At 42.1% G+C, this 25,691-nt stretch overlaps 1 protein-coding gene across 3 annotated transcripts in view; it reads left to right on the forward strand.

Moving 5' to 3' along the window:
* The window catches only part of BICD1 (BICD cargo adaptor 1), a 286,923-nt gene that overhangs the window by 133,841 nt on the left and 127,391 nt on the right, over positions 1–25,691 (forward strand). For all 3 annotated transcript variants that reach the window (XM_027768102.1, XM_006168070.3, XM_006168072.3), the window contains exon 2: positions 256–468. In XM_027768102.1, coding sequence (XP_027623903.1) covers positions 256–468 — 213 coding nt within the window. The remainder of the gene's footprint in view (positions 1–255; positions 469–25,691) is intronic.

Genomic DNA, 25,691 nt, shown 5'->3' on the forward strand with positions numbered 1-25,691 from the left:
TTGAGAAAGAGAGAGAGGGAAATAGAAAGTAAGAAAGCAATCCACCAGGTCTGGGACTCAAACCATGGTCGGCGATGTGGGATTCCAGCACCCTAACCACCACGCCACCTGCCAGCCCCGAAATATGTATTTTTAAATGCTGAGGTCCAACAGAGAAGCTTTTCTTACACACAGAGCAAAAACATCTTCCCAGGTCTGTCTGATAGCACTATGGCATTTCAGTGTACACTCTTTTTCTTTCTGAATACTCTGCAGGCATTTGGGCAGTCCTTCTCCATCCACCGGAAAGTTGCTGAGGATGGAGAGACGCGGGAGGAAACGCTTCTGCAGGAGTCGGCGTCGAAGGAAGCTTACTACCTGGGGAAGATCTTGGAGATGCAGAACGAGCTGAAGCAGAGCCGGGCCGTGGTCACGAACGTGCAGGCAGAAAATGAGAGGCTCACAGCTGTCGTGCAGGATCTGAAGGAGGTAACAGACCAATCGCTGGCCGGGGATTTATGAGAGGGAGAAATCCGGGAACTCTTCCTAGAAGAGAGGAACACGTTTGTTCTCTTCAGAGGAACTGTATTAACTAACAAGCACATACTGCTGATGACAGCAATTTTTCTGCCTTTTTAGTAAAATGTCAGCCTGTTCTAAGATGAAGTTCTCTCTCTTATATTGCTTTTTAAGAATAAGATTTCTTGGACCAGCAGTTAGTGTAATGGCTATGTCGCTGGACTCCCACGTAGTCGATCGCGGTTCACATCCCGGACCCGGTGGCTTAAACTCACCTGGGCACGTGTGCGTGTGCGCCCAAGATCCCGAGAGGAGAATGGAGGAGAAGGGATTGAGGCGTGGCCATCCCCTCTGGGGGGTGATTTCTCACTTTCTGTCTCTCTGTCTCTCTCTGTCTGGCGAGCACATGCACCCTATAGCAAAAACCTCTCAAAAAAAAAAGAAAAGAAAAAAAGAATAAGAGTTCTTTAAAAACTTTCAGTACTTGGGAATTGGCCTTGCTGTTTCTGCAAAGGTGTTAAAAAATGTAGTGACCACAGCACTTTCTGCCCACGATACCTGTTGTCATGCAGTGTGGCTATGATGGTCTGTGTCAGCACTAATTCACAGTGACAGCAGCATGAGCTCAGGACACTCTGCCACTGGAAGAGAGGTTGTCCAGGAGATGTGGGACGTGTCTGAGGGGTGTGAGAGACTGGTGATACAGAATCCTGAACTCTTTCTCTGGTTACCGAGACGGCAGCAAATTACAACTCGTATGAATTAGGTCAGGGAATCTATATTGGTCCCTGAGCCTCCACCGAACTGACTTCTCATCAGCTTCCCCGAAGTAGCAGTGTGCGCTGAATCATTTTCAGCATCATTCTTTAGTGCAGGGGTGATGCTGGGAACAGAAATAGCTGAAAGCAGCTTCGTTCATCAGACTCCTTTAAGGGCAATTTTGGCAACTTCGCATTAAGTTGTTCATGTCATTGTGTAACATGAAGTCTGTAGAAGAGGGATAGGTCTCCTCTAACTGCTGCGAGGGATTGGCAAAAGGTGCCCGGTCCACAACCAAGCAGGCTCAGTCACTGAGCGTTTTAGTAATAGCAAACGTAGGCTGCGGTCGTTGTGCACAGAATAGAATACAGTAATATCCTTCTCTTAAAATTAGTGACATGGTACAAATAGAGTTGCATTATTATGAGATATAAGTTGTTCATATTTTATTGGGTTTAATAGATAATTTGCATTTATACATGTCTGCACGTGAACTAAGTGAGTTCTGACGGTAAAGTTTCTGCTGCAGCTATCTCATTGTCTTTGGATATACTCAAATACAGTAGTGTGACTTCTAGAGACAGACGGGAGCCAACCGAGTGGAAGTTAGTGTCGGAAGCTAAGAACACGAGAGGCCAGATGGTGGCCCGACAGTAAACTATGATGCCCTCTCCAGCAGTTCCAAGGGGAGGGGTTCTAGGTTCACGTCTAGAGAGCTCTCTGAGTACGCCGGGCATGTGTGTGCCCATGATCGGGCTGGCTGATCCCTGGTTTGGGGTGCCGTCTCTCTCATGGAAGACAAAGAAAAAAGAAAGTAAGAAAGAAAGGAAGTGGGGAGGGAGGGAAGGAGGAAAGGAAGAAAGGAAGGAACTTTTGTTGTTCTTTTTTGTTTTGTTTTGTTTTTAGGTTTTTGCTAGAGAGTGTACATTCACTGGAGAGAGACAGACAGAGACAGAGAGAGGGAAAAGTGAGAAATCACGCCCCTGGGGGGATGGCCACGTTGCAATCACTTTATTCTCTCAGAATTCTAGGCATGCTACGTGGTTTTCGAGCCACTAGGTCTGGGACTTGAACTCATGGTGGCTATGTGGGAATCCAGCACCTTAACCACCATGCTACCTGCTGGCCTGCATGAACATTTTTTTAAAAAGAGAATCATGAGAATATTTACGATAGGCTGCCTCATTTCCCTCTATTGCAAACCATAGATAAAAACAGAGCCGATTGGGATGATCAGATGGCATAATGGGTATGTCACTGGACTCCCACATAGTGGACTGGGTTTGAGTCCCAGACCCGGCAGCTTAAAACTAACACTGGACGCGTGTGTGTGTGTGCCTAAGCTCTCTAGAGGAGAATGAAGTTGAAGGGATGTGAGATGGTCAACTCCCCTGGGGTGTGTGTGTGATTTCTTGCTTTCTGTCTCTCTGGCAATTGCATGCACTCAATAGCAAAAAGGTTTCTCTCAAAAAAACAAAAACAAACAAAAAAAAACTCTCAAATCTGCTCTCCAGTTCTGTATCTGATGCATCCCTATGTGCTGTTTTTTCTCTCACTTGAATACCCTTTGGAGTACTAGATGCTCTTCCTCTTGCGGAATTGCCATTCACCTGTGTTCCTAACAGATTTGGCATGTATATGTAATAAAAAGATGTCACCGAGAGCCCTTCAGGTAGAATACCGAACGAAGACTGGAGTTATAAAGTAAATTGTTGACCTTAGAGATTAAGCTATATCTTAATGTATAAATAATATTTATGGAGTGCTAGACCTTGTTCTAAATTCTTTACATGCATTAACTTGCTGAATCTTTGTAACAACGCTATTCAGACCGGTCCTGTTATTATGCCATCCTGTTTTACTAACAGGGCCAGTGAATCAAAAGAGGTGAGGTTGGACTCAATGCTGGTCTGTAGTGGTGTGTGCTACTAAGGTGTTGTGTTCCACAGGCTGCCTCACGGGAGGCCCAAGTTGGACCACTGACCACCCTTAAAAGTCACCGCACCTCTAATCCTAGCTACTTGGGAGGCAGAGGCAGTAGGATCACAACATGGTGAGACCCTCCCTTAAAAAGAAAGAAGAGGTCAAATTACTCTTTGTCCAAAGCACGTAGGGACTAAGTGACCAGCCAGAACCTGAACTCAGGAAAGCTGGGTCTCATGTGCCCTCTTAGTAGTGTCACACATTTCCACTTCTGAGTCTTGCCTCAGGCCAGTGAAATTCTTGGGAAAATACATGAAACTTTAGGATAATAGCTGCCTTGATCTTAATGTGATGATTGAAACTTAAGTTTAGTATTAAGTGATGAGGCCTTTAAGAAGTGAATGGGTGAGCCAGCAAATAGTGTGGTGGTTAAGGAACTAGACTGCCACATGGCTGACCATGGTTTGAGTCCCGGGCTGGTGGTTTGAAAATCACACCAAGTGTGTGTACATGCATGCCCAAAATCTCGAGAGGAAAATGACAGAGAATGGATTCCATCCCCCTGGAATGTGATGTCTCATATTCCTTCTCTCTGTCTCTGTCTTGCTCTTTCAGCAGCTAGTGCACACGTCCTCTGTCAAAAAAACTTAAAAAAAAAAACTGAATGGGTTTAGTAACCTTATTTTTTTAAATTATTTATTCAATTTAATTTATTTTGATTTTTTTTTTAATTCGAGCAGAGAGAGACAGAGAGAGAGAAATGGAAAGTGAGAAAGCAAGCTGCCAGGTCTGGAACTCGAACTGCAGTTGGCCATGTGGGAGCCCAGCACCTTAACCACCATGCCACTTGATAGCCCTGGGTCTCATAACCTTATAAAAGGTCCCTTACATCCTTGTCACCATGCAAGTTCGCAGCGTTTTTCTCCTTAGAGGACAAAATATCAGGATGCAACCTTGGAAATAGAAATTGGCTTCTATCAGTGTCTTGGATGTACAACTTTCAAAACAGACAAAAAAAATTTCTGATTTTTTATAAATTACCTGGTATCAGGTATTTTGTTATAGTACCAAGAACAGACTAAGACAGTAACTAAATTTGTAACTTTTTGGAATATTCATAATTTATTGGGATATCACTATTTTTTAAAATCTGTTTAGTTCATGTGATTTTTATTACTTTTTTTTTTTTGAGAGGTTTTTGCGATAGGGCGTGTACGCTCGCCAGACAGAGAGAGACAGAGAGACAGAAAGCAAGAAATCACCCCCCAGGGGGGGATGACCACACTGCAATCCCTTCTCCTCCATTCTCCTCTCGGGATCTTGGGCACGCACGCACATGCTTCCGGCATGAGTTTTAAGCCACCGGGTCCGGGACGTGAACCATTGTCGACTACATGGGAGTCTAGCGACATAGCCATTACACTAACTGCTGGTCCCTGATTTTTATTACATCTCAAACTCCAGTGTTTCCCATATTAAAATATGCAATCAAATTATATAACATACCAATGACCTAGTTTCAGAAATATGTTATTAATGTTAGCATTTCAGGAATATATCCATTCGTGTATAAGGAGTCTATATCCATACCATCTCAGGGCAGGAAGGCACTTCATTATTTACCTGGTAAATAACTTTTCCCAGATCAATCATTTTTTGTCCAGTATCCCTGACTGGTCAGGTAGGCTTTATTCAGGTACTTCCAGCATTATGGAGAAAATAAACTGTGAATCCTCTCAAGAAAACAATGATGTGGGAAACACGCAGACAAGAAACCATTTTAAATCTTATCTGTGTCCTGGTGTGTTCAGGGACCAAGACAACTAAAACTATGCTCTAAACCTCATCTTCTAGACTCTTAAAACACTCAGACAAGTATAGGAGAGATTTTCTCATAAACCACCACAGAGGTACAAGAAATGTGAGAAACCAAGAAAATCTCTCTTCCCTCAGGGAAAAGAACAATCCTTCATCATCCTCAGACAGTACAGTAGAACTCGTGGAAATGTCTGATAGAGAATTCAGAATATTCATAGTGACAGAACTAAACGAGATGCAAGAAATGCAGTGAACTCCAGAAGATGCAGGAGAAAAGACACAACAGGTTCCAGGAGGTGAGGAAGTTCTTACATAATCTGAAAGAAGAAATACACACCATAAAAAAGAATCAAAATGGAGCTGTTAGAGATGAAGGCTGCAATACAGGAAATCAAAACTTCACTCGAAAGTATTACTAGCAGATTAGTCCATATGGATGATCAAATCTTGGATGTTGAAGGCAAAACCTTTGACCTAGAAAAAACAACCAAAACTCTGAGAAAATAACCAAAAAAAAACCTGTATGAGAAATATAGATACCATTAATTATCCAAACATCTGGATAATCGATATTCCAGAAGGTGAAGAAACTAATAAGGGCATTGATAATCTATTCCATGAAATCCTGGAAGAAAACTTTCTAAATCTAGAGAGTCATTCAAATATCTAGACCCAATAAATATAATGAACCCCTAATAGAATCCACACAAGAAGATTTTCTACAAGGCACATCATAACCAGATTGGCTAAATCCATAGACAAAGGCAAAATACTAAAATTGGCAAGAGAGAAGCATCAGTTACTTATAAAGGTTATCCAGTCAGGATAACATCAGACCTCTCATCAGAAACAGTGCATGCAAGGAAAAAAAACCTTCATCCAGTGATTCAAGGATTACAAACAAAGGGAAAGGCCCCCAGGTGTGCCAGTTGTCTCAGTACCATTTGTTGAAAAGACTGTTCTTGGGACCAGCATTTAGCATAATGGCTATGTTGCTGGACTCCCATGTAGTTGACCACGGTTTCAGTCCTGCACCGGTGGCTTAAACTCAGGCCGGGTGCATGTACGTGCATGCCCAAGATCCTGAGAGGAGAATGGAGAAGGGATTGTGGTGTGGCCATCCCCCCTGGGGGGTGATTTCTCGCTTTCTGTCTCTGTGTCTTTCTCTGTCTGTCTGGCGAGCGCACGTGCCCTATAGCAAAAACCTCTCTTTCAAAAAAAAAAAAAGTTCTTTGTCCATTGAATTGCTTTTATATATGTGGGAAAAGTAATTGTCTGTATTTGTGTGGGTCTATTTCTTTTCTTCCTTCTTTTTTTTTTAAAGCTTTTTGCCATAGGCTGAGTGTGTTTGCTGGAGAGAGATAATGAGAGGGAAAGTGAGAAATTACCTCCCATCCCAGGGGATGGTCCTGCCACGATCTCTTCTCATTCTTCTCCTGGGATTTTGGGCATACATGCACGTGTGCTCAGTGTGATTTTCAAGCCACTGGGTCTGGGACTTGAACCACCGTTAGCTATGTGGGAGCCTAGCGCCTTAATTACTTCACCACTTGCTGACCCAGTGTGGGTCTATTTCTGTATTCTGTATTCTGGTTTTGTTTTTTGTTTTTGTTTTTGTTTTCTTTCTTTCTTTTTTTTTTTTTTAGAGGTTTTTGTTATATGGGGTAGCCAGATCATGTAGGACCTTATAGATCATTGAAAGGATTTTGGCTTTTACTTTGAATAAAATAGGGAATTCCTGGAAGGTGTTGAGCAAAGATGTAAAATAACTTTATTGGGGGAAGGATAGGAATACGCAGTTATTGCTGTCATCTAGACAAGAGAAGATAGTGATTCAGACCAGGGTGACAGGTGGAGGTAGTAAAAAGTTATATTCTGATTTTTTTTTCTTTTGCTATAGGGTATGTGTACTCACTAGAAGGTAAAAGAGAGAGAAAAGAAGTGAGAAATTATCCCCTAGGGGGTATGGCCACACTGAAATCCCTTCTTCTCTCTTCTCTTTGGGATTTTGGGCACACATTTGCATGCACTTGGTGTGATTTTCAAGCTGCCAGGTCCAGGACTTGAACTGTGCATTTGGCCATGTGATATCCAGTGCCTTAATTCCACCTGCTGACCCTCTGAATATCTTTTGATTCCATTCTCCTCTCGGGATCTTGGGCACGCACGCACACGCGCCCGGCGTGAGTTTTAAGCCACCGGGTCCGGGACACGAACCGCGGTCGACTACGTGGGAGTCCAGCGACATAGCCATTACGCTAACTGCTGGTTCCCCCTCTGAATATCTTTTGATGGTGATACCAGTGTGTTTGTCTAATAGATTGGAAATAGGAAAAAGAAAAGTTAGATTTAAGTTTTTGGTTTGACCAACTTGAAAACTGGAATTATCATCAATTGAGATGGGGAAGGCTTTGAGTAGATAGATCAAGTTTTAGGAGAAGATCAGATGGTTCATTTTGAACCTAAGTTTTAAATTGCTAGTAGACGTCTAGGTGTCGAGTCTGAGTGGGTTGTCAGAGAGAAGGGCCTAGAGTTTGGGAGCAGTCTGGGGATAGAGATATACACTGTGGAGTTATCAGCAGGCAGATGCTTAAAGGCCTTGGTGTTGTTGAGATCACCCAGGGCAGAAGTGTAGAAAGAAAAGAAAGGGGTCCAAGCACTGAGCTCCAGGCCACCTCAGCATTGAGCCATTGGAGACAAGAGGGAAATTAGTACAGGAGACTAAACACTAATAGTGAGATAGAAGGAAAATAAAGAGATTGGTTTCTGAAACCAGATGAATAAAATGGTATCTAGGAAGGGAATGATTGACAGTGTAAGTGCTGCCAGTAGGTCAAACCTGATGAGGCTGAACTGACCATTGAGCTTAGCGACATGGAGTCTTGGTCACCTCAGTGAGAAGTGTTTCTGTAGCATGGTGAGAACAAGGGCCTGATTAGAGTAAGTTAAAGAGAATAAAAGGAGAAGAACTGGAGACAGAGAATATAAATAGGACAGGCAGATGGCAGCACAGTGGTAATGCAGCTGGAGTAGGGACAGGTTCTTGGTTTGCATCTCGTGACCTCCCTGAGCATGCAGGCTCATGAAAGCATGCTGTAGGCCAGCTGGGACTGGGCGTGGATTGTGACACCGAAACTTTATTGGGGTGCCTGTACTTTGTCTCTGTCACCCTCTCTCTCTCATAGAAATAATATATAAAGTTAAAAAAAATTGAGGAGAGGGGGTAGCCAGTGGTGTGGTGGTTAGGGCACTGGACTCCCACATTGCCGACTGTGGTTTGACCCGGACCTTGTGACTTGCTTTCTCACTTTCCCTCTCTCTTTCTCTCTCTGACTCTCTCCAGTGAGCACGTGTGCCCTATAGCAAATTTAAAATAATAATAAATAAAATTAAATAAATATTAATTTTTTTTAAATTGAGAAGGTGGCTAAGAGATGAAATGAGCTCAAATGCAAGTTGTTAGGTTTTGTTCTTTTTTGAGATGGAAGAAATAGCAGCATATGTGAATGTTGATGGTACCCATCAGAGAGGGATGTTGCACTGAAAAAGGGAAGAATGCTAAGAGCAGGTGATTTCCTTGAGAGAAGGAGAAGGGGATGAAGCATGGTACGAAAATGGAGAGACATCCTTTAGGAGAAGGCAAGGAAACATCATCTGTGATAATGCCTGGAAAAGCAGAATGTGGGTGTAGGTGTGGTCTGTGGGCAGAGGTGAGCGAAGAGTCTGTGCCAACCTTCTTCAGTCTGCTTCAGTTTCCTCACTGAGGCAGGAAGCAGGGTCAGCAGCTGAGAGAAGGGAGGGGAAGGACTGGGATTCAAAGAGAAAGAAATGAGTGACAGTTACCTGGAAGACTGAACAGCCAACGTGAGAGGGAACAGTTGTGTTAGAAGGAAACAATTGCGGGACCAGCAGTTGGTGTAATGGCTATGTCGCTGGACTCCTATGTAGTCCACCATGGTTTGAGTCTCTAACCCGGTGACTTAAACTCACACTGGGCGGGTGTGCGTGCCCAAGATCCCAGGAGGAGAATGGAGAAGGGATTGTGGCGTGGCCATTCCCACTCGGGGTTGATTTCTCGCTTTCTGTCTCTCTGTCTCTCTCTGTCTTTCTGGTGAGTGCATGTACCCTATAGCAGAAAAACCTCCCCAAAAAGGAGGAGGAGGAAACAATTAACAATTAGCAATTAACAATTGCTCAAGAAGAAAAATTACAGTAAATGAGATTGTCCCTGAGTATATTGATAGTGCCTGGAACAATAAAAAAATAAAAAACCAGAAGTTCTGGAGATTATGACCATTAGCCAGGAGCTGTAAGCATGGCATTTTACGGGGGTCTTGAGCTTTATAGCCCAGGAGTTTTAAGGAGGAAGGTAGGAGACTGCTCTGGGAGTAGTCTGTGGGACAAGAGGGGCTCCTAATCCCACTTCTGGCCCTATAGTAAGGGGGATCTGTAAGTGAAATAGTCAGCACGGACAAGGTTGCAGGGAGAACTGTCTCTGAAGGAGAGTCAGGTTTCCAGTGATGCGAAGTGAGGGGTGTGCGATCTGCCTCTGTGAAGTCAGCGTGATGCCTGCTGAAATGTCTTATGCGTGGAGAGTCAAAGTACATACATTTAATCTATCTTTTAGAGGACCGGAAGTATTTTTTCCATGATTTAGAAAGTTGTATTAAATTTATCATGAAAATAATATAGTAGATTTTTAATATCTTGTTTAGTTTTCAAAACGCTACATATCCTTAGCCTTTTAGAGGTTATTTTGAAGAAATGATGAAGACCTGCCTCTCTATAATTACAAACACCTTGGAGGAAACTTTAAAAATTAAATCGTATTTAAATTATTTCCTACATCCAGATATTGACACCATTTGAGCACAGCTTCAAAATGGTACCCTTTCTGTTTGTGATTGTTTGATTTTTGCATTAGACAGTGCAACGAGGCATGCACTTCTGGCCTGATGTAACAGTTACATCAACTTCCTGTGTAGTAAGCTGTCATTAAATCTGTGTCAAAGGGAGAATTCAATGGGAAACTGCAGTGAAGGTCAAGCTAAAGTTAGAATTAGTGAGAAAGCATTGCACAGGCTCTTCTGTAGAAATGGCAACTCTAGAGCTGACATAGGTTAGGGGAAAAAAAGAGGAAGAAGAAAGAAAAGGGAAGGAAGGAAGGACAGAAGGAAGGGAGGAAGGAAGGAAGAATATTTAAAAGTGATCTTGCATAGTCCCTTTACTTTTTATCAAGGTTATCCAGTTTTTATCAGCTTTCATTTACCATTTAAAAATAGTAAAAGGCAGTTTGCCTTTTAAAATGTAGAACTGGCAGGGCCAGCAGGTGATGTGGTGATTAAGGCGCTCCCACATGGCCGACCATGGTTCAAGTCCTAGACCTGGTGGCTTGCTTTCTCATTTTCCCTTTCTCTCTGCTTCTCTCTGGTCAAATAAATTAATAACAACAATAATAATAAAAAATAAAATAAATAATTACTTTTTAAAAACGTAGAACTCATATGGTGTATATTTAGCATATATCTGAGGATTTCTTTCCTCCCTTTCCCTTCCTTTGTCCCTCCCTCCCACTCTTCCTCCTTCTGTCCTTCCTTCCCTCCATCCATTCTCTTTCCTATCTTGTGAACAGCACCAAACTCCAGTTTTCTACTTCTTGGAACATAATTCATTTTGTGCACATTGATTCTTGGACTAAGAATAGCTCGATTCCATTTCAAACTTTTTCTCCCACCCCAAGCTCAAGTTTTGTTCCTTGTGCAGCTTGGGTAACGCAGAGTCAGCATTTCAGCCTGAGTGCTTAGTGGGCAATTTTAATCTCTTTTTACATCCTGACCTTTATCTCTGAAGAACATCCTGGTTGGCAGGTCTAGCCTGATTAAGATTCTGTTCGGGCATTTAATTCTCCTAAGGGAATTTACAGCTTAATGTAACGATCGAGGATACCAGAATCTGCTCAGGACTTAATTTCTTGAAGGTTATAGGAACCATGTAATTGAGTAACCTAATGAGTGAATTTAGTGATAGCATACCAATGTCAATATATACCTTGAATTATACTTTCTTTAAAGTTTATTTTTATTTATTTATTTCATGAGAAAGGGACAGATACCCTTAATAGGGTCTTACCACATCATGATATGGTCTCTTCCTCAGTTAGCCAGGATTGTGGGCACACCCAGCATGTTGAGGTTGACCCAGGATCCGATCCTCAGAACTTCCCATATGGCTCTAGTATGTCAAAGCCGAACTCTATCACCTGTGCTACTGTGGCTAGACCTTGAATTATGTTAGTACTTTAAAAATTGCCAGAAAAAAACAAAACAAAACAAACAAACAAACAAACAAAAAATTGCCAGATAAAACAAGCACTTGCCAGGGAGATTGGGGGTGGTGAAAAAGTACCCCCTCATGGGGAATGGTCACGCCACAATCTCCTTTCCTCATTTGCCCCCCTTCCAGGGTTTCGGGCATGCACACACGTATTCCCAATGTGTTTTTTAAGTCACCAGGTCTGGGGCTCAAACTGCATAGTTGGCTATGTGGGATCCAGTTGCCTTGACCACCATGCCATTGACTGGCCCAATTTTTACTTTTTAATGCTTAGTCCAAGATTTTTAAAAAACAAATATTGTAGGGTGGCACAGTGGTGAAACGTGATGGTCTGTGAGGCTGACACACATGGCAATGTTCTGGGATCACTTTGAGAGCCCTCTGCAAGAACTTTGGACACACATATGCCCATGACATACGTTTGGCTGAAGCTGGGGGATGGGAATCATAGCATCAGCACTGTTGGAGTGCAGTCTTCCTTTCGTTTTCTCTTTCACTCAGGAAATAAATAAATGAATGAATGAATAAAAATGTTGTAGACTGGGATCAGCAGTTAGCGTAATGGCTATGTTGCTGGACTCCCATGTAGTAGAGAGAGAGAGAAGACTAAGTCATACTAGGTATATTAATAGACCTACATTTAACTTTCAATTTGATTTAAAGTAGAACACTGTGCATGTTATAAGTACACATTGATTGCCCATTGGCCAGCTTCCATACCCTCATTCATTCATTAACACTGAAAGTACTTATTTAGAAATAGTTCTCTTGTAGAGTTTTGGCTTTACTAAAGCAATTTTGTTGTTGTTGTTTTAGTTTTGCTCTAGAGTACATGTGCTTATCAGAGAGAGGGAGAGAGAGAGAAAGTGATAAATCACCCATCAGGTGGGATGGCCACACTGCAGTCCCTTTTCCATTCTTCTCTCAGGATTTTAGGCATGCACGCACACATGCCCAGTGTATTTTGCAAGCCACTGGGTCCAGGACTAGCACCGTGCAGTCAACCATGTGGGTTCCAGCAACCTTAACCTGTGTGCCACCTGCTGGCCACTAAAACAATGTTCAAAAAGCAGAGTTGTAAAAAAAAAAAACAAAAAAGAAAAAAGGCAGAATTGTACTTAAATATCTTTTAAGGCTATCATAATATGCAGAAACTTTACAGTGTGTTTTAGATGATAGAAATCTAGAATTTCAAAACGCTTCATGATGAGCTTTGGCACATAATATGTACCTTACAGTTGTTTTTAAATATGCATGTTAATAGGTTGACAATATTTACAGGTAAATACCTTCTGTGTCCTATTGTAGTGTACGTAGGAAAATGTTTGCCTAGAAATGGGGGGGAGGGCAGCATCTGGTGTAGTGGTTGAGGTACTGGATTCCCTCTTGGCTGTGAGTTGAGTCCTGGACTTGAAACTCATGCATGTGTGCATGCCCCAAAGAAGAAAGAATTGTGGTGTGGCCATCCCCCCAAGGGGGTGATTTCTCACTTTCTGTCACTTGGTCTCTCTTTGTCTCTCTGGCGAGCACCCATACCATATAGCAAAAATCTCTAAAAAAAATAGGAAATGAGGTAGAAGTTGCCTCCCCGTACAGAGAAGTAGCCTGCCAGCCTTTTCTGGATTGTAACATGATAGGTAAGATGAAGGACACAAAAGCTCCTCTCAGCATAAGGACTCTTGCCCCCTGCAATTAATAATAATAAAGCTGGAACTTGAAGGTAATGGAAATATCACATTATATTTGAATCAGTCTTTCATGGTTAATTCTTGCCAATGAAATATTGTTTTGTAACCTCTTTAAATCATTATTCCTTCAAGAAGCTTTTTTGTATGCTCTCCCCTCTCACACACACAAATTGAATACTGAGGAGTAAGAATTTTTTTTTTTTTAAAGAGAGAAATTTTTGCTATAGGGCATGTATGCTTGCCAGAAAGACAGAAAGTGAGATATACCTCCCCCCTCAGGGGGGATGGTCATACCACAATCCCTTCTTCATTCTCCTTCTGGGATTTTGGGCATGCATACAAGCTGCCAGGTCCATAACTCAAGGTGTGGTCGACTACATGAGAGTCCAGTGATGTAACCATTATGCCGTCTGCTGGTCCCCTGAGGAGTAAGATTCTTTTTTTTTCACTTGCCAGAGGAAATGTACTCTCACCAGAAAGAGACTGTAGACAAAGAGAGAGCACTTCTTAATTGGATGTGGTTACATCACAATCATTTTTCTATTCTCCATGTGATTGGGATTTGGGGCATGCATTTACACCCACCCAGCGTGTTTTTCAAGCTGCTGGAACCAGAATTTGAACTGTGGTTGGCCATGTGGGATTTGGCTCCCTTAACCACTGGGGTGTATGTTCAGTGCTAGGAACTAGATGGTGTAAGATAGCATTGAGTTTGGAAGGACTACAAACCATTGTAATATCTAAGAGCTTCTTTTGTTTCCCCAAGGATGAATTTTCACTTCCTTGGGGATTGTATTAATTGTCCATGATTGCTTTAACAAAGTACTATAAATTTTGTGGCTTAAAATAACACAGAATTATTCTCTTGGAGTTGAGGCGAGAAGTCTGCAGGTTACTGGGCTGAAGTGCTGTCATTGGCAGGGTCATACTCGCTCTGGAGACGCTAGGAAAGCACCCAGTTCTTTTCCCGCTTCCAGAACTGCATTCTTTGTATTCATTGGCTCATGGCCTCTTCCTCATCCTCCAAGGCCAGCAGCAGCAGCATAGCCTTCTCAGTGCTCTGGGGCCGCATGGCCTTCTACATCATGGCCTTCTCCCTCTGCCTCCCTTTTATGGGGACCATGATTAAACTTAGGTTCCACCTGGCTAAGCTAGGATAATTTCTCCACCTAGGAATTCTTAATTCAATAACATTTGCAAAGTCTGTTACCATATAAGATAATATTCACAGGTTCCAGGGATTAGGACCTGAATATCAATTACTTCTCATATCTTAAGCTATTTGGGGCACTTGAAAGAACAAAGAGAGAAGCTATCTTTAAAGTCAATCAGGGGACCAGCAGTTGGCGTAATGGCATAATGGCTTTGTCGCTGGACTCCCATGTAGTCTACCGCAGTTTGAGTCCTGGACCCGGTGGCTTAAACTCATGCTGGGCAGGCGTGTGTGAGTGCCCAAGATCCCGAGAGGAGAATGGAGGAGAAGGGATTGAGGCGTGACTGTCCCCCCTGAGGGGGTGATTTCTCACTTTCTCTCTGTCTCTCTCTGTCTTTCTGGAGAGTGCACACATCCTATAGCAAAAACCTCTCCAAAAATAATAATAGTAGTAAAGTCAATCGGATTCAGAAGAGTAGAATTGATGGTGGCTGTCTCATTGCGGTGTCCTCACCCATTCATTTATTTTGCATTACCCTCTGCCTGGAGCCAGTCAGCAGAGGAGGGCAGTGAGTCATTCCAAGGTCAGACAGAGTTATACCCGCTTATTGTGATGGGCAAATCCACCATTAAGCTTCAGACTGAGAGAAATACTATTGAGTTGGCAAATGCTTTCGATGTGTAGATGTGTACGTGCAGAGTCATATGTAACCTCGATTTTCCAGACTATGTAGCAAAGAGAAATAGAAATTCTGTGCTGTATTCTGATTTGCTGCAAAATGCCTCCTTGAGGAATGACCATTTCATCAAACACCTACTCTGCGCAAATGCTTTGCCAAGCCCTGCTGGAAATGTGAGCATGCGTGAAGCAATGTCTACTTTAGCTAAGCTGCTCAGGGAGTAAGATGAGTATACAATTGATTCTGTTGTGGTACCGGCAGGCACCGCTCTCCCCACAGACTGCTCCTTTCTGTATTAGAGCAGGAAACACCCGTGCTTGGAGAATCCTTCAGAACACTGCTTGATTAGTGCCCTCTGGGAAAAACCTAGGGGTGTACCACTTGGCTCTCCAGCCCAAGGGAAGTCTTAATTAAAGATTTACACCAGATTCTTCTGTTTGCTGAAATGCATATCTTGGAGGACCTTGAAACTGATCAGTTCTCTACTAGCAATAGGTGAGTGTGCCTGTATCTGAAATGAGTAGAGGTCAGAGTAATTGAAGTGGGATTCAACAAGTTTTATAATGTTTAAATAAATTGTTAGTGCCCTACTTGAAATGCTTTTGGAATCAGACTTTCCCCAATACGCTCCATTAAATCACAGCTTGAATACAGTGTTATTTGTCCTTATTCCTGGTAAAGAGGTCTTGGGCCACCTTTTTTTTTAAACTACCAATAGATTGGGACCAGCAGTTAGTGTAATGGCTATGTCGCTGGACTCCCATGTAGTCGACCACGGTTCGAGTCCCAGACCCGGTGGCTTAAACTCACGCTGGACGTGTGTGCTTGAGTGCCCAAGTTCCCGAGGAGAATGAAGGAAAAGGGATTGATGGTGGTCATCCCCTCTGGGGGGTGATTTCTCACTTTCTGTCTCTCTGTCCCTCTCTGTCTTTCTGGCAAGTGCACGCACCTTGTAGCAAAATCCTCTCCAAGAAAAAAAAAAAAAGCTATCAGTAGATTGCCAATAATTTGATTTTGATTGATTGATTGCCAGAAGGCATATGTGCTTGAGAGAGACAGAAAACACCCCCTACAGGATGTGGTCACACTGCAATACTTGTTCCTCTATTTCTTTATCCTATTAGCATTTGGGGCATGCATCTGCACCTGGAGTGTTTCTCTAGCTGCTGGGGCTGACGCAGACCGTGGTTGGGCATGTGGGACCATGCATAGCACTTAATCACTGTGCTAAGGGGCTGGCCTGCCAGGAGATTTTTTTTTTAAGGATTATTTCTTTTATTTTATATTTTTAATTTTGACCAGAGAGACACACACAGAAAGAGAGAAAGGGTAAGTAAGAAAGCAAGCCACCAGGTCTGGGACTTGAACCATGGTATGTCATGTGAGAATGTCCAGTGTCTTAACCACCATGCCACCTGCTGGTCCTCTTGCCAGGAAATTCTTATTGCAGCCTAGCAATATAGTAGAATTTCATTTTGAATAAAGAAGATGTACAACCAAAAATTTTTCTTAAGTAGAACTCCTTGCAAGTTTATTACTTAAAACTTTACAAATAATCAAAGTTAGAAGCTTTGGATTTTGTTTTCAGAGTTAAGTGTAGGTTTTGTAAATGTATTTGTCTCCATATTTACTGCGTTTTATACACCTATTAGCTGAGTACCTTATGTAAGTGAGTTATTCTCTCTGGATGTAAATAGTGTTATCTTTTAAGTGGGAATACCTCACGGTGCTCTTGTAAGGAGTAAATGAGTCCTTACACATACTTAAAGAGTACCTGATAGGCTAGCCTATCCTGGTGATTAAGGGAGCCATATCCCACATGGCCAAGTGAGCAGTTCAAATCCTGGTCCAGTGGCTTAAAAATCACACCGGGCACGTGTGTATATGTGCCCCATATCCTGACAGGATAGAGAAATGGAGAAGGGCTTACAGTGTGATCATGCCCCATTGGAGGGTGCTATCTCCTTCTTCTCTCCCCCCCCCCTCTTTCTTTCTCTCTGATGAGTGCATGTGACCTCAGGCAGGCACACGTGCCCTTTGACAAATTAGAACAAAAGAAACCAAACAGTACCTGGCCTACAACATTCAGTCAGTGTTAGCTATTACTTTATTATTTTATTACTCTTTGTATATATTTTAAAGAATTATTTATTTAATCTTATTTATTTTTTTTTAAATTTGCTACAGGGCACACATGCTCATCAAAGAGAGAGAGAGAGAGAGAGAGAGAGAGAGAGAGAGAGAGAAAGCTGCCAGGTCTGGGATTTGAGCCATGGTCAGTCATGTGGGAGTCTAGCATCACAACCACCACGCTACCTCCTGGCCTGTTGGCATATATTTTTTAAAATGTATTTAAGGTTCTTTCTTTCTGGCTCCCTTGACAGAGTTTTATACCTGGCATTTAGGGTGGGCCAGGAACCAAACCAGGCCTCAGCTTGCCAAGTAACAGCAGCAGGCAGCCCCGTTACTGTGGCTGAGCCAAGGTTTATCCATAAGGTTAGCATCCCATAAGTGGAACTTGCGTCCATTGTCTGTTCCCTTAAAGCTCATATACAAAGCTATACTGCTTTCCTAAACTATTAGACTAATTTATGTTCCCATTAGTAATAGAAAACAATTCCTTTTCACTGAGTTGACAAACATTAAGCTTTATAATTCCTTCGTGGTTGCTTGTTTAGTAAGGGAATAGTAGTATCTCAGTATTAATTTATAAGGCCATTGAGGGTAGGGACGTGGTTTATCTTATTCATCAGTATGTCTCAGCATGGAGCTTGTCATATAGACACCCAGGGGCTGACTTGGATGGCAAGGTTGTAATGTGTTGCTCAGAAAATGCTAGAGCCCATGTGGTGACCTCAGTTCAAATCCTGGACCAGTTGGCTTGATAGATACAGGGCATGTGTGTAAGTGTTCGGGATCTGATGTGCTAAAGGGCTGGAGGGAGGGGATCGTGGCATGGCCAGACTCTGGAGGATGCTCATCTCTCTTTCCTTCTCTCTCACGTGTGTGAATGCATGCTATCATGAATAAAGGTAAACAAATTAAAATAAAAATAGTAGATGGGGGAATGGATGATTTAGAAATTTGCTACTTTCATTAGTTTGTGTAATAATACATAAATCAATCAACATTTAAGGGCTAATTATGATTTCCTAATATGTTTACATTTATTGATATCATTGCTTCTCCTATTGGTATGTGTTAAGAAATTACTGATTGGGGGATCAGCAGATGGCATCATGGTCACATTGCTGGACTCCCACATAGTTGACCACAGTCTGAGTCTCAGACCCAGCAGCTCAAAATTCACACTGGGTGCATGTGCGTGTGTGCTCAAAATCCCGAGAGGAGAATGGAGGAGAAGGGATTGTGGCATGGCCACCCCCCGGCCCCCGAGGGGGTGATTTCTCGCTTTCTGTCATTCTGTCTCTCTCTGTCTCTTCAGCAAGTGCATGTGTCCTATAGCAAAAATTTCTCTAAAAAACCTGATTTTTCTTAATTCTTTCCTAAGAATATTCCCTCAGTTTATTATTTCAGTTTAGTTTAGTTTCGACGCACTGAAGTGTTCGTGTTTCTGTTTTTAAATCTATTGATTGTTTTCTTTAAGATGCTCTTTAGTGATTTTAAGCATGGAATGTTTTTCTCTCTCCTTTTCTTCACTTTTCTAAAAACTGTAAACATTTAATGCTCATTTCTATTGATTTTTATGGTTTACTTTTTTTTTTTTAATTGCCAGAAGGAGCATGTGCTTACCAGAGACAGAAAGAAAGTACCCCGAGTGGGGCATGGTCTCGCTGCGATCACTTTTCCTCCATCTCTCCATTCTGTCAGGGTTTGGGGTACACAGATACACATGCATGCACCTGCTGTGTCTCTCAAGCTGCCAGGGCCAGGACTCAAACTATGGTCAATCATGTACAATCCAGCTTTCTGTACACAGGATTCAATCTACCAGACCTCAGGCTGACCAATTCTGTTATTATTTTTAGATATAGGGCTGCTATGTTGCAACCTGCCTCAGCCTCTTGAGTAGCGGGGACAACAGATAGTTTTATCTATCCTGTGCTACTGTGCCTGACTTTTTAGGGTGGACAGGGAATCAAACCTGGGCTTCCCATCTGGATTCAGCCTGTCAGATAACAATGGGAGCAAGCACATGCCACCACAGCTGGACCTAATTTACTTCTAATGCTTTTATCCATTTAAAATTTAGTTTGGTGTATAGAACAATGTAAGAGTTTAAATGAAAACTCTTCTCCTCAATGGCTAAATGTCCTAATACCATTTGCGGTATGATGCTCTTCTTTTAACAAGAATATTAAACTCTTGTCTATACTAATTTTTTTTTTTTCTTCTTTTTCTTCAAACTCACCGAAAACATTTTAACTAACTCCCTTAACCACCAGGCCATGGAGGCAGCTCAGCCTTGTCACTTTTAATTCATGTCTAAATGGTCTGATTCAATTTTAGGTTATCAATATGTTTTTTTTTTTTAATAGACCATAGATTAGTTTATTTTTAACATCCATCATGTCATGAATTCATAGGGAATAGGTTCCAGAAGCTCAGGCTCCTTTCCATTGGTTCTCATGAAGTGTGCTTCTCTGGGTGGAGCAGGCTGGCGCTTCAGTTGAACCCAGATAGATACCTTTCTCTTTGGCTTCATTCTTTTTCTGGTCATTTTCCTTCATGCGTTTTAGGAAGCTATCACTGCTCTTAGAATGTTTAATATGCTCACTATGCATATTAATTCTCTTGGCAAGAATCTTGCCCTTAACTTGTTTGCTTACAACAATGCCAACAGCCTGCTGGGTTACATTGTAGACTCTTCCAGCTTTGCCATGTGGGGCACTCCTTTTTGAACAGTGCCCATTCCCTTGATGTCTACAATATCGCCTTTTTTGTAGATTTGCCTATATGTTGCCAAAGGAACCACTCCATGTTTTCTAAAAGGCCTAGAGAACATATATTGGGTGCCTCTCTTCTTTCCCTTTGTGTTCGTCATTTTGGTGAATTACTGGAAGATGGTGGTTCCGGCCAAAAGAAATATGTCTGTATTCTTTTTCTTTTTCTTTTTTCTTTTTTTTTTTTTTTTTTGCTATAGGGTGCGTGTGCTCGCCCTACAGAAAGAGACAGAGAGACAGAAAGCAAGAAATCACCCCCAGAGGGGATGGCCACGCCGCAATCCCTTCTCCTCCGTTCTCCTCTATCTTGGGCACGCACACACATGTGCATGGCTTGAGTTTTAAGCCAGCAGGTCCGGGTCGCGAACTGCGGTCGACTACATGGGAGTCCAGAGACATAGCCATTATGCTAACTGCTTGTCCCAAGAAATATGTCTGTATTCTTAATAGAACAATTTTGAAGGCTTAGGTTGCCCCCCCCCTTTTTTTTAAGGGTTTTGCATAGTTGCTTGCGATTGCTGGAAAGAGTCAGAGAGAGACAGAGAGAAAGTGAGAAATCACCCCTCCCCACAGGGGAGTGGTTATGCTGCCATCCCTTCTCTTCCATTCTCTTCCTGGATTTTGGGGCATGCACATGCACCCAGTATGATTTTTTTTTTTTTTTTGAGAGATTTTCACTGTAGGGCGCGTGCGCTCGCCAGACAGACAGACAGAGACATAGAGACAGAAAGCGAGAAATCACCCCCCAGGGGGGATGGTCACGCCGCAATCCCTTCTCCTCCATTCTCCTCTCGGGATCTTGGGCACGCACGCACACGCGCCCAACGTGAGTTTTAAGCCACCAGGTCCAGGACACGAACCGCGGTCGACTATGTGGGAGTCCAGCGACATAGCCATTACGCTAACTGCTGGTTCCCCACCGAGTATGATTTTTCAAGTCACTGGGTTGGGGACTCAAACCATAGTCAATCATGTGGGAGCTCAGTGCCTCAACTGCCGTGGTCCCTGTTTGATTTTTTTTTTTTTAATTATTTTTTAAATTTCAACCAGGCAGTGAAAGAGAGAAAGGCAAAGAGAGAAAGCAAGCTACTAGGTCTGGGACTCGAACTGCAGTCAGCCATGTGGGAATCAGCACCTTCAACCACCATTCCACCTGCCAGCCCTCCTTGTTTGATTATTTTTTAACCGTGCTAATTTAGTTGCTCTTCTAGGTGTAGTTTTAAGAAATCACTAGTTCAGTTGTCAGTAGGTAGGAAGAATATTGATTATCAATTGTTCCGAAATGAAAATAATTGTTTTCCATAGATAGTCTCAAAAATAAAATATGGAAACCAATGATTTTTACAACTGAACATTGAAAAAAAATCAATACCAAGGTTCTTTTGTATTTGAAATAGCTAATAATATGCACTCTAAAAATGTCCAGTGTAATATTCTTTTCTGCTAATAAGTGCTCAGTATGACAGAGCTCTTCTTAGGGACCATTTGACCCTGTTCTCTTTGCCCTTCTCCCTTATGAAAATAAGATGACCCTTTATTCAATCAAATCATCACAGCAACCTTCTCATCATCTTTAATGGAATGGCAGCCTGCATGCCTGGTACCTAACACATATGCGTCTCCCTTCAGTCTGCAACACGCAACACTTGGAGCTGTCAGCAGAGAGCATCACCTCCCATTGCTTTGTCATCACTCTATTCCTGTCAAAAACCCAGCTGACAGGTACTCGAGGAGCATAGACCAAGTGAGATGCAATCCTGCAGCTCCTCCATTTCTTCTCAAGTTCTAGCTTTCTTTTGACTTAGAATATTAGAAAGTTACACTCTTTTGTTCTTTGAGAGGTTTTTGCTATAGGGCACGTGCACTCGCCAGAAAGGGAGAACGAGACAGAGAGACAGAAAGTGAGAAATCACCCCCCAAGGGGGATGGCTCTGCCACAATCCCTTCTCTATTCTCCTCTTGGGATCTTGGGCACACACACATGCGCCTGGCATGAGTTTAAGCCACCGGGTCTGGGACTCAAACCACGGTCAACTACATGGGAGTCTGGTGACATAGCCATTACGCCATCTGCTAGTCCCAAGAAAGTTACACTCTTATGAGCAGTATGGTGTGATGTTTTAAAATATGAACTCTAAAATTAGATGAGACCTGAGTTCAAAGACAGAAAGTGAGAAATCACTCCCTGGGGAGATGGTCACACTGCAATCCCTTTTCCTCCATTCTCCTCTTGGGATTTTGGGCACATACATACCCACACCTGGCCTGAGTTTTAACCCAACAGGTCCAGGACTTAAAGCGCAGTCAGCCACTTGGGAGTCCAACACCTTAACCACTATACCACCTACTGGCCCTAATCTTATACTTTTTCTAAGCCTGTTTCTTTGTGCAAAAGTGGCAAAAGTAATAATGAACAAATGTATCTAATAGTATTTTTTAGCTAGATAACTATAATTGTATGACTTATTTCTTTTGTTTTGTTTTCTGGGAATCAAAGAGCTCTGCTTCAAGCTCAGCTCAGGTGACTACTTGAGACCTGGTCAAGATATTTGCTATTTTTTGCTAAATGAGTAATTTGCCCAAGTGAGCAATCTGTTTTCTAAGATTAGTGGACTCTCTTGAAACAGACAGTGAATTGAATTATTATTTTATAGTCTTACCTGTCCTAGGCAAAGTATCCCGGGAACCAATAATGAGGTCATGTCGACACAAGGGTACAGTACTGTCTAATAGCTATAGCAATGTTAATGCTTCTTATATACTTCTCTGGGATATGTACTTTTTTAATTTTAAAATTTTCCCTGTTTTTAATATGTTGATATACAGACACCTCTTTTGTTTGTATTCCATTCTTCCTTTTATCTCATGTGGTGGTGATGTTGTAGGCTTAAACTTTTTATCAAGTGGGTTCAAGGTGAAAATTAAAGTTTCATATCTCTTTTAAAAAACTCCTCATTATAATTCATAGTGGTAAAGAAAGGCTTACATTTGGGAAAATTTTGTTCGCCATAGGGGTGATTATGACAAAATGAATATGTTCCGTACTTAGTAGTAGAGTTATCTTTGAGTTGTGAAACTGGAACTTCTTACTACTGAACATGGCTTTTGTGGGAATGCCCAACATCCCAAGAGGAGAATGGAGGAAAAGGGATTGTGGCATGGCCACCCCCCCCCCGGGGGGGTGGGAATTTCTCATTTTTTCTCTCTCCAGTGAGCGCATACACACTATAGCAAAAAAAAAATCCCTTAAAAAATAAAGAAAAAATTTCCCTATCTTATTTTAATGGATTTATAATGAACATATTTTAACATAAATGGTCTCAAAATACTTTAAGCATATAGGGCATTGATAATAATGATAAAATATCAATCATAATATAATCCAGATCACCAGCAGGGACAAAGAAAATGAAGCCGTTAACAAAGGTTAAAGTGTGAGGTCTGAGGCAAACAGACTTGGGTTTGAACCTTGGCCTTGAGCAAGTTACTTACCTTTCTCTACCTCAGTTTATTCACCTGTCGTGCAATTATAATAGTGCTGTCTAGTATTATTTTGAGGATGAAATAAGATAATGCAAAGCTTGTAGAGAGTAGTTAGTAGGGTAATTTCCCAGTAAACAGGCGTTTAAGGGAAAAAAAGATGAAATTACAGCTTTGATCCACGGGCATTAGGTCGAAGGAAGATTGACATCTGGAACGGAAAAAGCATTCTTCAATGTTTCTTATCCTGAAACATAAATTATTGTGGATGAGAAGTACCTAATTTTTAATAGGGCTACTATTAAGTTTAAGAACTATTCAAAGAGTATCACAAAGCCTTGGTTTAATTCTCTGCAAAGGTTAAATTTCAAATTCTATTCTGCAGTTCTGGAGATAGAAATGGTGATTCGTGGGCTTCAATCTTAAAATCAGGACATCCGAGAGTCAGCCAACATTGTTACCAACAACTCTTCAGTAGATATAAAGACCTTTGCTGATTGAGTGAAGAGTGTGGAAAGGAATATTAAAAATATCCAGTCATGGGACCAGCAGATGGCCTAATGGTTATGTCACTGGATTCCCACATATTTGACCACACGATTTGAGTACCTTACCTGGTGGCTCAAAACTCAGGCCAGATGGTGTGTGTGTGTGCCCAAAATCCCGAGAGGAGTTGGAGGAGAAGGGACTGTGGTGTGGCCATCCCTCCTGGGGGGTGATTTCTCATTTTCTGTCTTCTATCTCTCTGTCTCTCTGGAGAGTACAGGCACCATATAGCAAAAATTTCTCAAAAACAAAAACAAAAAAACCCAAAAAACAACAAAAAAAAAACCCAGTTGTGTGACTTTATTTTTAAATCAGAAAAGAGAATGATTAAATGTTGTTGAAGTTAGGCCAGCCCTGTAGCACAGCAGTTAAGCACTATGTATAGAAAGTGGGATCTCACATGACCAACTGTGGTTCGAATTTCTACCCTAGTAGCTTGAAAAACATGCGGGGTGCATGCACATGTGTGCTCAAAATTTTGACAAGATGGAGATATGGAGGAAAAAGGATTACAGTGTGACCACATCCTTTGGGGAGTGCTTTCTCTTTCTCTCACTCTCTTCCTCTCTATCTCTGCCTCTGTTGAGCTCACACACCCTCTGGAAATAAGAAAAAAATGTTTCCTAAGTTGACTTTCTAGTGTAAAATATAGGGCATATTTAGATTGAAAAACAACTACCCACTGGTCCCCACAGATGTAAACAACATCTTTGAGTCTAGGACACTTGAGTGGCCTATTAGTTCATCGGTATTTCTTCTTTTCTCAGGATCACCTAATAACTATACAAATGATGAGGAGTGGTAGTCATTGAAGAAGAAAAGTATTGGTTACCTCTACTTCTAGAAATAACTCTATAATAATATGGCAAGGTCCAACAAACCATTTTTTAAAAAGCAGTTTTCTACTTAGTAATAATAACGATCTTTTCTACTTATTAGAACTATTAAGCCAGTATTTTTAGGGGCAGCTGGTGGCGTGGTGGTTAAGGTGGCTGGATCCCACATGACTGACTGTGCTATTTGAGTACCAGATCCAGCAGCTTGAATAACATGCCAGACACATGTGTACATGTCCAAAAATCCCAAAGGGAGAAATAGAGGAAAAGGGATTGCAGCATGACCATCTCCCACGGGAGGGAGTGGTTTCTCACTTCCCCTCTCTCTCTGTCTCTCCCTATCTCTCTCCAACAAGTACACACACACCCTAGCAAATTAAAAAGGCATTCGCATATTTAATATTATTTAATATTTATAGCTTTTCTGGTCTACTTATTTTCCTTTTCCTTTTCCTTTTCCATTAGTCTGCATTCATCAGCTATTTATCGAGCACTGTTTTTTTGCTAGAAGGTATAGGAGATACAGCAAGAAATAAAACAAAGCCCTGCTCTCATGAAATGTACATTCAAGTGAACGAAATGGACAATAAAGATAATTATGCTGTCATGGTGTAAATAGAAAACCCTAGTGGAGAGAATGGGGTTGTTTGTTGGGATGAGGGACATTGAGAGTCCTGTTTTGACCATGCTTTGATTTAAGGGGCCTATTAGACATCCAAGTGCAGAAGACAGGTTGGTAACTGGAAATGCCTATCTGGCGCTCAGGCCAGAGATTGAGGTTAAAGAAAAAAATCAGGACATGACATGCAAAGCCATGGGCCCAGGCTTTCCCTGTGGCCTGATGGTTATCAGAGCAAGATCCCACAGGGCTGACTGTACAGTTCGAATCCTCACCCTAATGGCTTGAGGAACATGCTGGGTCCTTGTGCATGTGTGTCTAAGGTCCTGACAGGGTGGAGAGATGGAGGAGAAGGGATTATAGTATGAGCATACACCACTGGGAGGTACTGCCTCCCTGCCTGCCACCACCCCCCCCCCCAAGCCCAATTGCCTCTTGCCACCGCCCCAGTGAG

Source organism: Tupaia chinensis, unplaced genomic scaffold (assembly GCF_000334495.1).
Source record: "Tupaia chinensis unplaced genomic scaffold, TupChi_1.0 Scaffold145519_1, whole genome shotgun sequence".
Classification (NCBI taxonomy): Eukaryota; Metazoa; Chordata; class Mammalia; order Scandentia; family Tupaiidae; genus Tupaia; species Tupaia belangeri.